Source organism: Pseudorca crassidens, chromosome 9 (assembly GCF_039906515.1).
Source record: "Pseudorca crassidens isolate mPseCra1 chromosome 9, mPseCra1.hap1, whole genome shotgun sequence".
NCBI lineage: Eukaryota > Metazoa > Chordata > Mammalia > Artiodactyla > Delphinidae > Pseudorca > Pseudorca crassidens.
The window spans coordinates 97,375,783-97,392,065 of NC_090304.1; the positions used below are offsets into that span (position 1 = coordinate 97,375,783).

Genomic DNA, 16,283 nt, shown 5'->3' on the forward strand with positions numbered 1-16,283 from the left:
TCAAGTTATTTGTATTTATATTCATCTTTGCATCTCCCATAATGCCTGACACACTGGAGTCACTCAGTTAAGTGAGTTTTGAATGAGTGGTTGTTGAGATTGGGATGAAGTATTTTAGTAAAGAGAATTGATGGAATACAATGTTGATTCATCATAATTGGATTTTTCTTTCCTTTGAAAAATTTTAAGGTAGAAGAAAATGTAACTTTGAAAAGAGACTTACTGTTGGTTATAGTCTAAAAGAATGAAATCGGCATGCTTGGAACTTAAGCCTCCTCTTGCTGGCAGCATTATGCATTTAGAATCAAGAAACTTCTTAATCAAAGGATTATCTGAGGTCTAACTCATAAAACATGATGTCTGCCAGCAGTTTAAAAATGAGCTGTTTTTATGGAGTTGCACATGGTCTTTCTCCACACCCTTCCCTGAAGCTAATTTTTAAGAGGTGAGACTTAGAGAAGTTTGGTCATACAATAAAATCAAAGGTAAAGAAAGACTAATGTGCTTTTCCTAAAGTAAATGCAGTATGAAAGGTTTAGCATGTTGCCTTGCATTTTCATTAGTTTTCTGTTTGGCAATATAGTTGTTGCATTGTTCAAGGAATGTATTACAGTGAAACTTGAGAGTACTTTTTCACCTTTTCAGAATACCTTAAAGACTTCTTCCCCTCCCCACAGCAAAGCATTACAAAGACTTAATTTTTTTCACTTTCAAAATACAATCCTTGGTAATTCACTTTTGAGTAAAAAAAACAGTCTTTTTTATATGGGTTTCAAATGCTGCATTGGAAAGGGGGATCAAGGTGGTGGAGTAAGAGGATATGGAGCTCATCTACTCCTAAAAACATGAAAAATACATCCACATGAGGAAAAATTCTCACTGAAAACTAACTGGAATCTGGCAGAAAAACTCCTATACAACCAAGGCTGCAAGAAAGATTCCCACATAATTGGGTAGGATGGGAAGAAAAACATCAGGCTGAGATCTCTGCCCTTAGAAGGGAACTAAGAGGAAAAGGGAGATAGCATGGGTGGACACTCACCCTGGGGAGCCACAGACTGGGCATCCCAGTTCTGGGATCCTGTGTAGAGGAGACAGGCCTCCTTGGCTGCTTGGAGAACCAGTGGGACAAATAGAAAGGCTGGAGAAGCCTAGACTCGACTTGTGAGGAGTATGCAGGTACTGGCTTGCCATCAAAACACATATTTAAAAGGAACAGAGCCAGTTGGAGCCTGACCATCAGAGATTCTGCTCCAGCAACTTGAGAGCAGACTCCACCCCTGACAAGGCGGTGACTGCCACTGAGTAGAGAGGAAATCTAGCCTTAGACCCTGTGCAGCCTCTAGTTCCCCCAACACCAGCCACACTCCCTATCAAGGTGATAGTGGCTAGCATACCCTGAGGAAAAATGTGGCTGGCATCTACATCAAGTTCAGCCCTCACACCAGAGACAGTGGCATATACAGTCTACAGTGGGATGCTCCCAAATAAAAACATCCCTCAAGACCACAATGGATAACTATTTCACCTAAATTCATAGAGACAGAGAACATTAAGTAAAATGGTAAGGAAGAGGAACTACTCTCAAAAGAGCAAGAGAAAACCCCTGAAAAAATAAATAATGAAACAGAGATAATCAGTCTACCAGATAATTAATTCAAGAAGTTTGTTATAAAAATGCTAAATGAATTAAGAAAGAGAACTGATCTAAGCACAGGTCATTTTAACATGGAACTAGAATCCATAAAGAAGACCCAATAAAAAATAGATAATTCAACTTCTGAGATAAAACGCAGTCTAGAAGCAACGAATAGCAGACTGAATGACACAGAAGAACGCATAAGTGATCCAGAGGATAGACTAATGCAGATCACCCAATAAAGCAACAAATAGAAAGACAAATAAAAAAAAATGAAAGCAACATATGAGAACTTCAGGATAATATAAAACATGCCAATGTTTATATTAAAGGGGTTTCAGAAAGAGGAGAGAGAGAGACAAGGGGATCAAACATGTATTTGAAGAAAGTATGACTGAAAACTTTCCGAACCTAACGAAGGAAACAGATACAGAAAGTACAGAGGGTCTCAAACAAGATGAACCCAAACAGACCCACACCAAGACATATCATAATTAAAATGGCAAAAGGTAGTTAAAGGTAAAGAGAGAAGTCTAAAGGCAGCAATAGAAAACCAAAGAGGTATACACAAGGGAATCCCCATAAGGCTATCAGTTGATTTCTCTGCAGAAACTTTGCAGGCCAGAAGGGAGTGGCATGGTATATTCAAAGTGCTGAAAGGGAAAAACCTGCAATCTAGGGTACTCTACCCAGCAAGATTATCGTTTAGAATAGAAGGAGAGGTAAATAATGTCTCAGAAAAGCAAAAACTAAAAGAATAAAGCAATACTAAGCCTACCATAAAAGAAATGTTGAAAGGTCTTCTCTAAATGGAAAAGAAGTAAGAATCTACAGGAAAGGGAAAATCCCAATGGGAATGGTAAATATACAGTAAGGATTGAAGATCACTTTTAAAAAATTGTAAAAGCAACTATAAATACAATAAACAGTAAAGGGATAAGCATGAAGATATAAAATATGACCTCAAAAACACAAAATATGTGGGAGAGGAGTAAAAAATGTAGATCTTTTAGAATGTTTGAACTTCAATGATTATCAGTTTAAAGCAAGTAGATACAATTATGGGTCAACATATATGAACCCAGTGGTAACCACAAATCAAAACCCTACAGTAGAGGGTACTGTAAAAGAAAGGAAGAAAGGAATTCAAGCATACTACAAAAGAAAATCATCAAACCACAATGGCAGAAACAAAAAGAAGAGGAAATGAACAAAGAACTACAAAAACAACTGCCAAACAAGGAATAAAATGACATAAGTACATACCTATCAGTAATTACTTTAAATGTCAGTGGACTAAATGCTCCGATCAAAAGACATAAGGTGGCTGACTGGATTAGAAAACAAGAGCCTTCAATATGCTGCCTACAAGAGACTCACTTCGGGGTGAAAGATGTACACAGACCGAAAGTGAGAGGATGGAAAAAGATATTTCATGCAAACAGAAACAACAAGAAAGTGGGGGTAGCAATACTCATATCAGACAAGGTAGACTTTAAGACGAAAGCTATAATGACAGAGAAGGGATAAAGGAATCAATACAAGGGATTATACAATGAAGAAGGGATCAATGCAGGAAGAGGGTATTACACTCGTTAAGATATACACACCCAGTATAGGAACACCTAAATATACAAAGCAAATACTAACAGATGTAAAGGGAGAAACTGACAGTAATACAGTAATAGTAGGAGACATTAACACCTCACTGTCCTCAATGGACAGATCATCCAGACAGAAAATCAGTAAGGCAACAGAGGTCTCAAACGACACAGTAGATCACTTTGACTTAATTGATACCTACAGGACACCACATTCCCCCCAAAAATGTAGAATACACATTCTTTTGAAGTGCACATGGAACGTTCTCCAGGATAGATCACATACCAGGTTACAGAACAAGCCTCAACAAATTTAAGAGCATAGGAATTATATCAAGCATAATTTCCAACCACAACAGTATGAAACTAGAAATCAACTACAGGAAAAGAACAAACATGTAGAGACTAAACAATATGCTACTGAAAAACCAATGGGTGAATGATGAAATCAAAAAGGAAATTGGGAAATACCTTGAGACAAATGAAAATGAAAACACAACTTTCCAAAATCTATGGGGTGCAGCAAAAGCAATTCTAAGGGAAGTTTATAGTGATACAGGCCTTTCTTAAGAAACAAGAGATATCTCAAATGACAACCTAACCACCTAAAAGATTTAGAAAGAGAACACACAAAGCCCACAGTCAGTAGAAGGAAGGAAATAGTAAAGATTAGAGAGGAAATAAATTAATTAGAGATAAAACAATAGAAAAGATTAATGAAACCAAAAGGTGTTCTTTGAAAAGACAAATAAAATCGATAAACCTTTAGCCAGATTCACTAAGAAGAAAAAAGGATGCAAATGAGAAATGAAAGAGAATAAAAACAAAAATAAACAAATAGGACCTGTTCAAACTTATAAGCTTTTGCACAGCAAAGGAAACCATAAACAAAATGAAAAGGCAACCTACAGAATGGGAGGAAGTATTTGCAAATGATGTGACCAACAAGGGCTTAATTTCCAAAATATACAAACAGCTCATACACCTCAACAACAACAACAAAAAACAACCCGATTGAAAAATGAGCAGAAGGCCTAAATAGACATTTCTCCAAAGAAGAAATACACATGGCCAATAGGCACATGAAAAGATGCTAAACATCGCTAAGTATTAGAGAAATGCAAATCAGAACTACAATGAGGTACCACCTCACCCTTGTCAGAACGGCCATCATTAAAAAGTCTACAAATAACAAATGCTGGAAAGGGTGTGGAGAAAAGGGAACCCTCCTACACTTTTGGTGGGAATGTAAGTTGGTGCAGCCACTGTGGAAAACAGTATGGAGGTTCCTCAGAAAACTAAAAATAGAATCATCATATGTTCCAGCAATCCCACTCCTGGGCATATATCCAGACAAACCTATAATTCGAAAAGATACATGCACCTCTATGTTCATAGCAGCACTATTCACAATAGCCAAGACATGGAAACAAACTTTCATTGACAGATGAATGGATAAAGAAGATGTGGTACATATATACAATGGAATACTACAGCCATAAAAAAGAACAAAATAATGCCACATTTGCAGCAACTTGGATGCAGCTAGAGATTATCATACTAAGTGAAGTAAGTCAGAAAGAGAAAGACAAATACCATATGATATCATTTATATGTGGAACCTAAAATATGACACAAACGAACCTATCTATGAAACAGAAACAGAATTACGGACGTAAACAATAGACTGGTGATTACCAAGGGAGAGAGGGGTGGGAGAGGGATGGATTGGGAGTTTTGGATTAGCAGATGCAAACTGGTATATATAGAATGGATAAACATTTATGTCCTACTGTATAGCACAGGGAACTATATTTTATATCCTGTGATAAACCATAATGGAGAAGAATATGAAAAAGAATGTGTATATATGTATAACTGAGTCACTTTGCTGTACAACAGTAATTAACACAACATTGTAAATCAACAATACTTCAATTAAAAAAATACCAAAAAACAAAACAAACAAATAAAAAAAGAAATGAAAGAGGAGAAATAGCATCTGATACCACAGAAATACAGAAAATCATAAGAGAATACCATGAACAGGTATGTGCCAACAAATCGGACAACCTAGAAGAAATGGACAAATTTCTAGAAACGTACAGCCTGCCAAGACTGAGTCAAGAAGAAACAGACAACTTGAACAGACTGAACACTAGAAGTGAAGTTGAGTCTGTAATTAAAAAAAAAAAAGCTCGCAGCAAACAAAAGTCCTGGACCAGATGGCTTTGCAGGGGAATCCTGCCAAACATATAAAGAACTTATACCTATCCTTCTTAAGCTATTCCAAAAAATTGAGGAGGAGGGAACACTCCGAAATTCATTTTATGAGGCCACCTGATACCAAAACCAGACAAAGACATTATAAAAAATTACAGGCCGGTATCTTTGATGAATATAGATGCAAAAATCCTCAACAAAGTATAAGCAAACGAAATCCTACAATACATAAAAAGGATCATATACCATGATCAAGTTGGATTTATTCCAGGGTCACAAGGATAGTTCAGCATACACAAATCAATGTGATACACCGCATTAGCAGAAGGAAAGACAAAAGTCACATGATCATCTCAACAGATGCAGAAGCAGCATTTGACAAAATTCAGCATCCATTCATGATGAAAACTCCCATCAAAGTGGGTATAGAGGGAACATATCTCAACATAGTAAAGGTAAAACAAACACACAGCCAACGTAATACTCAACAGTGAAAAGCTGAAAGCCTTCCTGCTAAATTCAGAAACAAGGCAAGGATGCTCACTCTCACCACTTCTGTTTAACATGGTATTGGAAGTCCCATCCACAGTAATCAGAAAAGAAAAATAAATAAAAGGTATACAGATTAGTAGGGAAGAGGTAAAACTGTCACTCTTTGCAAATGACATGATACTCTATATAGAGAATACTAAATTCTCTGCTGAGAAACTACTAGAACTAATAAATGAATTCCGGAATGATGCAGGATACAAGATTAATATACAGAAATCTGTTGTGTTCCTATACACTAATAATGAAATATCAGAAAGAGAAAGTAAAAAAGACAATTCTGTTTAAAATCACATCAAAAAAATAAAATTACTAGGAATAAAATTAAGCAAGGAAGTGAAAGAACTTTACTTTGCAAACTGTAAAACTCTGATGAAGGAAATTGAAGATGATTCAAAGAAATGGAAAGATATCCCAGGCTCTTGGATTGGAAGAATTAATATTAAAATGGCCATACTATCCAAAGCAATCTACAGATTTAAATGCAGTCCGTATCAAAGTACCCAGGACATTTTCTGCAGAACTAGAACAAATAATTCTAAAATTTATATGGAACTACCAGAGACCTCAAATTGCCAAGGCAATCCTGAGACAAAAGAATAAACTGGAGGTATAACCCTCCCAAACTTCAGACTATACTACAAAGCTACAGTAATCAAGACAGCATGGTATTGGCACAGAAACAGGCACATAGATCAATGGAACAGAATAGAGAGCCCGGAAATAAATCCATGCATCTACAATCAATTAATCTACAACAAAAGAGGCAAGGTATGCAATGGAGAAAAGACAGTCTCTTCAACAAGTTGTGCTGGGAAAGCTGGACAGCCATGTGTAAAACAATGAAATTGTAACATTCCCTCACACTATATACAAAAATAAACTCAAAATGGTTTAAAGACCTAAATGGAAAATCTGAAACCATAATACTCCTAGAAGAGAACATAGGCAGAACACTCTTTGATATAAATTGTAGCAAAGTTTTCTTGGATCAGTCTCCTGAGGCAAAAGAAATAAGAGCAGAAATAAACAAGTGGGACCTAATTAAACTTAAAAGTTTTGCACAGCAGAAAACGAAGAGTACCTATGGTATGGGGAAAAATATTTGCAAATGATGTGACCAGCAAGGGGTTAATATCCAAAGTATACAAACAGCTCATACAATTCAATATTGAAAAACAAAACAAAACAAAACCCAAACCACTCAAAAAATGCGCAGAAGAATTGAATAGACATTTTTCAAAGAAGATATGCGGATGGGTAACAGGCACGTGAAAAGGTGCTCATCATTGCTAATTATTAAGAAATGCAAATCAAAACCACAATGAAGTATCACCTCACACTTGTCAGAATGGCTACCATTAAAAAGTCTAGGGCTTCCCTGGTGGCGCAGTGGTTGAGTCCGCCTGCCGATGCAGGAGACACGGGTTCGTGCCCCGGTCCGGGAAGATCCCACATGCCGCGGAGTGGCTGGGCCCGTGAGCCATGGCCGCTGAGCCTGCGCGTCCGGAGCCTGTGCTCCGCAACGGGAGAGGCCACAACAGTGAGAGGCCTGCGTACCGCAAAAAAAAAAAAAAAAAGTCTACAAATAAGTGTTAGAGAGGATGTGGAGCAAAGGGAACCCTTGTACACCATTGGAGGGAATGTAAATTGGTGCAGCCACTGTGGAAAACAGTTTAGAGGTTCCTTAAAAAACTAAAAATAGAACTGCCATATGAGTCAGCAGTTCCACTCCTGGTTATATATCTGGAAGAACGAAAACACTAATTTGAAAGGACATGTGCACCACAATGTTCATAGCAACACTATTTACAACAGCCAAGATTTGGAAGCAACTCAAGTGCTTGTCAGCAGATTATTGAATTAAGAAGATGTATATAGCACAGGAACTACACTCAACATCTTGTAATAACCTATAATGGAAAATCTGAAAATATATATATGTATATAACTAAATCGCTTAGCTGTACACCTGGAGTTAACACAATATTGTAGGTCAACTATAGTTCAGTTTCAAAAAAAGGATGTCTTGTGTATACACACACATAGAGACACATACACACACACCAAGGAATATTACTCAGCCATAAAAGAAAAATAATGCCATTTGCAGCAATGTGGATGGACCTAGAGAGCATTATGCTTAGACAAATACTGTATGATATCACTTACATGTGGAATCTAAAAAATAATACAAATGAATATATCAATATATGCAAAACAGAAACAGACTCACAGATATAGGAAACAAACTTTTGGTTACCAAAGGAAAGAGGGAAGGGAGGAGGGACAAATTTGAGGTATGGAATTAATAGATATAAACTACTATATATAAAATAGATAAGCAACAAGGATATACTGTATAGCACAGGGAACTATATCCAGTATCTTGTAGTAATAGATTATAACAAAAATACTGAATCACTATGCTGTATACCTGAAACTAACAGAATATTATAAATTAATGGTACTTCAGTAAAAAAGCATTTAAAAAGAAAAAAAGTCACATTATTATAACAGGAAAACATGTCCTTTGTTTCTAAAGAGAAAAAAAATAGGAAAGGATAATATTTACATAAATTTGGTAGACCATCTATCTTTACTTCACTGATCATATGAAGCATGACATTTATTATCAGCTTCCAGGTGAAATATCATATTCCTTAAAAGGCAGGAAGTAAAGAACTAGAGGAGTTATTTTAGGGTAGATGGAGTATCAAATTACTTTGGTTAGAATTTAGCCAGGGCAGAAGGTTAGTGTCTGTGTAGGAGTATTTCTCTACTTGGCATAGTTTTCATGGATATGATTTTACTGTTTCCTGAAAAGTGACTGAGTATGATTTATTTATAAAATAAGTTCAGATTTATTTAGTAAATATTCATTGAGCACCTATTATATGCCAGGTACTATGTTAAGGGATAGATATCAAGAAAATAGGAGACTGTACCTGCTTTCTAGAAGTTTACAGTCTGGTACAAAAGAAGTGCTTTTTTGTAAGCATGATAGTAGAGATGCACTTTGTTACCAATATTCCGTATGCACTTAAAAACTAGATAGTTGTGGGGCTTCCCTGGTGGCGCAGTGGTTAAGAATCCGCCTGCCAATTCAGGGGACACGGGTTCAAGCCCTGGTCCGGGAAGATCCCACATGCCGCGGAGCAACTACGCCCGTGCGCCACAACTACTGAGCCTGCGCTCTAGAGCCCACAAGCCACAACTACTGAAGCCCGCGTGCCACAACTACTGAAGCCCAGCTGCCTAGAGCCCGTGCTCCACAGCGAGGGAAGCCATCGCAATGAGAAGCCTGCGCACCGCAACGAAGAGTAGCCCCCGCTCGCCGCGACTAGAGAAAGCCCGCGCGCAGCAACGAAGACCCAATGCAGCCAAAAATAAATAAATAAATTTATTTTTTTAAAAACAAAAAACTAGATAGTTGTGGAAAAAAATGTTCATATGGGGCTTCCCTGGTGGCACAGTGGTTGAGAGCCCGCCTGCCAATGCAGGGGACACGGGTTCGTGCCCCGGTCCGGGAGGATCCCACATGCCGCAGAGCGGCTGGTCCCCTGAACCATGGCTGCTGAGCCTGCGTGTCCGGAGCCTGTGCTCCACAACGGGAGAGGCCACAGCAGTGAGAGGCCCACGTACCGCAAAAAAAAAAATTCAGAGATAAACACACTTGTATGGTGATTATAATTAATACTCTTTATACCAGAGAATAAGGGAATTAGCAAAATAAGCCAACAAACCAACCATGGGTTATATGTGTTTGTAAGAACCAGAAAAAGTTAAAATGATGGAAAGTTTTTTTTTTTTTATTAGTGAAATTCAAAAATGATTATTTTGGAATTAGGAGTCCACCTTTTCTCTCTCCCTTCTTTAATAACATATAGGGCCTGTTATCATATCATTTTAGTCAGATTGTTTCTCTCTTTGTTTCTCTATTATCCTTCCCTTTCAAGATTTTAAGTTCTTTGAGAGCAAAGACTCCTAGTTGTTTTGTATTCCTCATAACACCTGCAGGTTACAGTGTTAAATAACGAGCAGACAGATGCTCAATACAAATTTGCTAAAGCAAAGTGGATTTTTTTTTTTTGTCAAAAAGGACATTTCAAAAATATGATAGTCAGTATTGGTGATGTCAATGTTAAGGGTGGAGTTTATCCTGTGTGGTGGGTTAAAATAGCTTCTGGTCTACAATAAGTAGAACATTTCAGTAATTTGAATTCTACAGATTCTGAATTGGCTATGTATGTATGTTTTCTTTTTCTATTGGTAGTCTAGTAATTCTTAGATATTCAAGTATATCAGAGTCTCAGATTAGTAGATGGACTTAGAATAATAATATTGTTAAATGGACAGTATAGTGGTGTTGAGGAGAGGAAAAAGATGAATATGATGCTCACATAGCTCTTTCCCTTTTTCCTCTTTCTTCTTTGTTCCTTATCTTCTCCTTTTAATGTAGAATTAAAGGGGAAAGTTATGATGCTGAACAGTTTTGAATTGGAGAATACAGGTTTGCAGTATTCTGAGGCAACCCTAATAAATTCTTTCAGTGCTTAGCAGTCTGTTAGGACCCTAAGCATATTTGCTAAAGTTAACTGTGTGTAGTCCTATTTTTTTTCTCTCTGATCACCTCCCTTTCTGAGCTTCCGTTCATCTCTAGACTCCTATACTTTTGTGATTTTCGTTAATTCATTAGCAATTTAAAAAAATTTCCTTTTATGCCAGAACATATACCAGGTCCTGAGATAAGTTTGTACACAAGATAGAGCCCCTGAACCCTTTCAGGGGAGTATTTAATCTAATGAGAGGATAAAAACAAATACAAATCAGTTGTGAGTGACAAAGATACTCTGAGAGTAAATAGAGGGTGCAGTGGGAGTCTAGAAGGGGGCACCTAACACAGTCTTGTTATTTAGGGAAAGTTTTATAAGAGGAGATGATTTGTTTCTTGAGGGTGTCATGCTGTCTCTCATCTTCTAAAGTTACCTATCACAAGAAGCTCTGTAAAATTTCCTTACTTCCTTCCCCATCTCAAAGTAATTTGCTGGTCTATTAAACCAAAACAAAATTCACACAAAGACGTCATAAATGAGAATTGATCCTTCTGAGGAGCATTTACATTAATGATAGGAGTTCGTTAACACAAATGTATTTTTTTTTTTCTTTTTTGTGGTACACGGGCCTCTCACTGCTGTGACCTCTTCCGTTAAGGAGCACAGGCTCCGGATGCTCAGGCCCAGCGGGCATGGCTCACGGGCCCAGCTGCTCCGCGGCACGTGGGATCTTCCTGGTCCAGGGCACGAACCCGTGTCCCCTGCATCGGCAGGTGGATTCTCAACCCCTGCGCCACCAGGGAAGCCCCCACAAATGTATTTTTAATTGATGGCATGGGTAAATGAGTAATATATTTCTGAGCAGGAAAATCCAAGCACAACCCACCCCTAGTCATAATAAAATAATACCTAACATTTATGAACCCTTAGTATTTGTCAGGCATTAAGCTAAATACTTTAGGTACATTATAGTCAAGTGAAATACATAAACATAGCAAACTCTTAACCCCCACTACTCCTCTCCCTCATTGTGTACAAGTACCCGATTCACTACAGGGACCTGGAAGAAAGTCTGCTTGAGAAGCCCAGTGGCTTAGCGCAGGAAACATCAATATTAGAATCCTTCAGTTCACTCATTTTCAGCCCTTTGGAAGTGAGATGAGATAACTGGGAGGGATGATTATAGCACGAAAAATATATATATTCAGTGCTGCAGTTGTCTTGACTTTTAAAAATTCAAAGTATGTAATTTATTTTGAAATTTCAAATGACTGTAAAGAAAGGCATCAGATGTTTATGTTTCTAAAAGTGGGTGTTCATTTTAAAAGATTCCTGTAAAACATTATTCTCTGATACTTATATTTATTGTATTATGTACTAGAAATTTATAAAGAATGTCTTTTTCCTTGATTTTATGTATTTATACCCATTCTATTTAGAGTTTTTCCTAATTAGTTGAAGGAAGCAACATTAAACAAAAGAAAAATGGTTAAATTCTGATGGGTTATCTTTCCTCTGACCCCATTGCAGTTTCCTATTTTGTAGGAGTGGTGACACTGTGAATTCAAATACTGTTTAGTACTTAGTAGTCTCTAGAATTGAGGTCTCACTCAATTTTTAAATGTTGAAAATTAACTTTTTTGAGATCTAATTTACATAAAATAAGATGCACTCATTTTAAGTGTACAGTTCACTGAGTCTTGACAGATGAATACTCATGTAACCATTACCTTAATTAATGTATAGAACATTTCCATCAACCCAAAAAGTTCCTTCATGTCTCTTTGCAGTCATTCTTACCTCTCCACCCCATCCTGCCGCTAGGCAACCACTAATCTGCTTTTCCTTACTAGTTTACTTTTTGCCTGTTCTACACTGGAATCATGTAGTGTGTACTCTCTTTTGTATCTGCCTTCTTTTGCTTAACATGATGTTTTTGTGATTCATCCGTGTTTGTTGCCTGTGTGAGTAGTTCCCTTTTTTTCTTGCTAAGTAGTATTTTATTGTAATGGCTGTACCACAGTTTGTTTATCCATTTGTCTGTTGATGGACAATTGAGTTGTTTCTAGTTTTTTTCTCTTATGAGCAAAACTGCTGTGAACATTTGTTTACCAGTCTTTATGTGGACATGAGTTTTCATTTATCTTAGGAGTGAAGTTGCTGGGTCATATGTAAATATATACTTGCCTTTATAAGAAATTTCCACCATTTTACATTCCCACCAGCAATGTATGAGAGTTCTAGTTGTTCCACATCCTTGTTAGCACTTGGTATTTATCAGTCTTTTAATTTTTAGCCATTCCAGTTAGTGTATAGTGGTATCTCATTATGGTTTTAATTTGCATTTTCCTGAAGACTGCAAATGTTGAGCACCTTTGCATGTGCTTATTGGCCATTGGTGTATCTTTCTTTGTTCAAATCTTTTGTCCCTTTAAAATGTGTCTTCCATTATTGGGTTGTAGAGTTGTTTTTTTAAATATATGTCTGGGTACAAGTGCTTTATCAGATAATTTGTAATGCAAATATTTTCTCCCAGTCTGTGCTTGCCTTTTCATTTTCTTATCAGTGTCTTTAGGAAAGCAGCTATTTAAAATTTTGAGTCCCATTTACCAGTTTTTTCTTTTATGGATGCATTTTGCATCCTAAAAGATCTCTGCCTATCCTAAGGTCTTGAAGCTTTTCTCCTATGTTTTCTTATGAAAAGTTTTGGCTTTTATGTTCAGGTCCATAATTTGCTGTAAATTAATTTTTGTGTAGGGTTATAAATTAAGGTTCAAGTTTGTGTTTTCTATTCTGGGATCCAGTTATTCTAGTTTTTCATCTGTAGTAGGCTCATACTTGTGTCATTTCATTAACAACAAGAAATATGCCTATATATTCATTAACGTGCAATCTTTAGCATTTCCTTTGTTTTGTACATCAGACTTATTTAAAAGATCATGGCTCTTTGTATAAAAATCTTAATTTTGAAGTAGTTTTTGTTTTTTAATCATTATACTTGTGTTAGTTTACATGTTTTGCATACTGATTTTTGGTAAAACACTTAGATTCTGAAAAGCTGGAAGTATACATTAAATCTTTGGCTAACAAAGAGTTCAGGATCTTCTGATCTTGATCTACGATAAAACAGCCCTGGGCACTAATCAGGGTTCTGTTTTGGGACGTCCCTGTTCCTTTGGTTGTGGTCTTCTTTTTCTCACCTTGCCTTGACAATTTTTGTTTGCTATTTAACTAGAAGGAAAACAAATTCTCTGTAGGAATCAGGTAAGTATATGAAAGAAATCAAAGAGTTGGTTGAACTCACAGGTTCTTTCTTTATCTTTCCTACCTTTTTTTCTCTTTTCTTTTTATTTTTTCTACAAGCCAAAGTCTTTCTTCCCTTGGACTTTTCCTTTTCTTTCCTTTGGACTTTTCCTTTTCTTTCTCCCTTTCAGGAGAAGAGCTGCAGGTGCTCTATAAGCACCTCCTTCTTTTTTATAGTCTGTTTTTCTGAGTATATTTTATTGAGAGTAAGGTTGGACTTCTCTAGAGTTTACCATGGGATGCTTCTAGCCTAATGTCCCAAAATATTTGATTATCTTGGGTTTAAACACCAGTTAGAGCACCAAAAACACAGGGAGGTGGGGGAGGATTTTATATTACAAATTAATTGCATAGATGTGAATGGGCATTCTGTCTGTCTCCTCTCTAATACTTCATATTTTCCAGTTTGCCTTAGCTGTTTTTAATCTTGGAGCAATTCTGCTGTACCTCCCCTGTGAGAAACCAGTATATATGATTCTTTGTGATATTCTTGTGTTTGTTTTGCTTATGGGGTTAGTGCTCTTATTTTTTATATGGGTTTCATGTGCTACCTTGTGTTTCTCCAGACAGACTACAGTTCATTACTAATATGTAATTATTGTCTTTTTCTCTGTTTTCTCTTTCCTTCTCTCTTTACCCTTTGGTTCTTGTGCAGGTCTTGTTCAGCGTTGTGTGATCATCCAGAAGGATGACAATGGATTTGGGCTGACGGTCAGTGGAGACAATCCAGTGTTCGTACAGTCTGTCAAAGAAGGCAAGGCATTTTTAAAAACAGTCTTGTCACTTGGGAGCAGAGTAAGAATAGAATAGTTTAAAAATGTCTATTGCTTAGAATAAAATAATCACATACATTACAGGTCATATGGCCTTATTGTGCTAGAGTTGTCTCTAGTGTTACGGTTATAGGCATGAATTTACCCCAGTTGATTTTCTTTTGTACTTTATGGAAAGAAAACAGTTCTTATATTGTTTTAGAAATCATATGACTCCTTAGTCATGATACTTTACTCATCATCACTTATAGAAGTTTGTGGAATTTTATTTCTTAATGGCACCAGAGATATTTGGGTAGAGACAGATTAAAGAAGGGGCTGTAGACTCAAAAATATCCATCCTTTTCTCCCAAATGACAGTAATATCTTGAACTACTATTACCATGTATTGAATACTTCCTTTATCTTGGTTGCTGTAATTTGAGGTAGGTATTTTTTATCTCTATATTACAGGTGATATCGAGGCTTAGAGTAAAAAAAAACATAAAATCTGTCCATGGTCATCCAACCAACTAGTGAGTGGCAGAGGCAGGATTTGGACCTAAGTCTGCCTGACTTTACAATCCATGTATTTAACCATTCTGTTACACTGCCTCTTTTCAAGAAGATTATCAGTGAAGGTAAATGAATTGCATTTTAAGAATTAATTTCTCTTACAGATGGAGCAGCCATGCGGGCTGGCGTACAGACAGGTGATCGAATCATCAAGGTAAGGAAAAGGCTATTATGGAATTTACGATAGAATTAAGAAACAGCATATATTAGCCATATCTTGATTTTTTTAACTTGATTTTTTTAGCTTTGATTTTTATTAAAAGCTACAGATTATATATGATGGATTTATTGACTATAAAAACTTATTTCATTCATTCTAAAATTAACGTTACCCTTTACTGAAAAGCATAATAAAAGGCTTGAATAAATGGAGTCATAACTCGCTGTTGTAAAGATCATATTTCTCCAAGTTAATCTCTTAGCAAGAAATTCCCTCAAAATTTATTAATAAATTTGGGGAGGTGTGCCATTCCTTGTCAAGCTTCCAAATGATTATTTGTTCTAAGTGAACTTTGCAAAGGTATTATGTGTATGGATAAGTGTGAGGTGAGATGGTGCAGATTAATTTGAAGCAAGTGACTCTATTATACCTATGGACCTATCTGTGGAACACAATAGAGAGTCCAGAAACAGCCCTTAAGTTCTGATCAGTAGGGAAAGAATGGATTAGTCACTAATTACTCTTAAGACAACTAACTAATGTGATTACTTAAAATCAAATTACTATACAGGAAAAGACACCATGAACATATTTACAAAGAACTATCTGGAAATAAATATTTGAAACATATTACAGAATATGATAGCCTTAATTGTAAAGAGCACTTTCAAATTACTAACAAAAGTATAGATAGTCTGACAGAAAAAAGGGCAAAGAATTTTATAAGGCAATTCTCCAAAGTAATTGAAATAATATATCAATGAGGGTATGTCCAACCTCACTGATAAGAAAGAAGTAGAAATTAAATGATAGGTGAAAATATATTTGGTTGTCAGAAATGTTAAAGATTAATGATACACATTTGGCATAGTTTGGGTGTGGTAAAATGGCTACTCTCATAAACTTGTTGTGAATATAAATTAG

The 16,283-nt window shown here is 36.4% G+C and overlaps 1 protein-coding gene across 5 annotated transcripts in view; it reads left to right on the forward strand.

Moving 5' to 3' along the window:
* The window catches only part of ARHGEF12 (Rho guanine nucleotide exchange factor 12), a 143,845-nt gene that overhangs the window by 70,624 nt on the left and 56,938 nt on the right, over positions 1-16,283 (forward strand). For all 5 annotated transcript variants that reach the window (XM_067751343.1, XM_067751340.1, XM_067751341.1 and 2 more), the window contains 2 exons: positions 14,527-14,625; positions 15,304-15,353. In XM_067751343.1, coding sequence (XP_067607444.1) covers positions 14,527-14,625; positions 15,304-15,353 — 149 coding nt within the window. The remainder of the gene's footprint in view (positions 1-14,526; positions 14,626-15,303; positions 15,354-16,283) is intronic.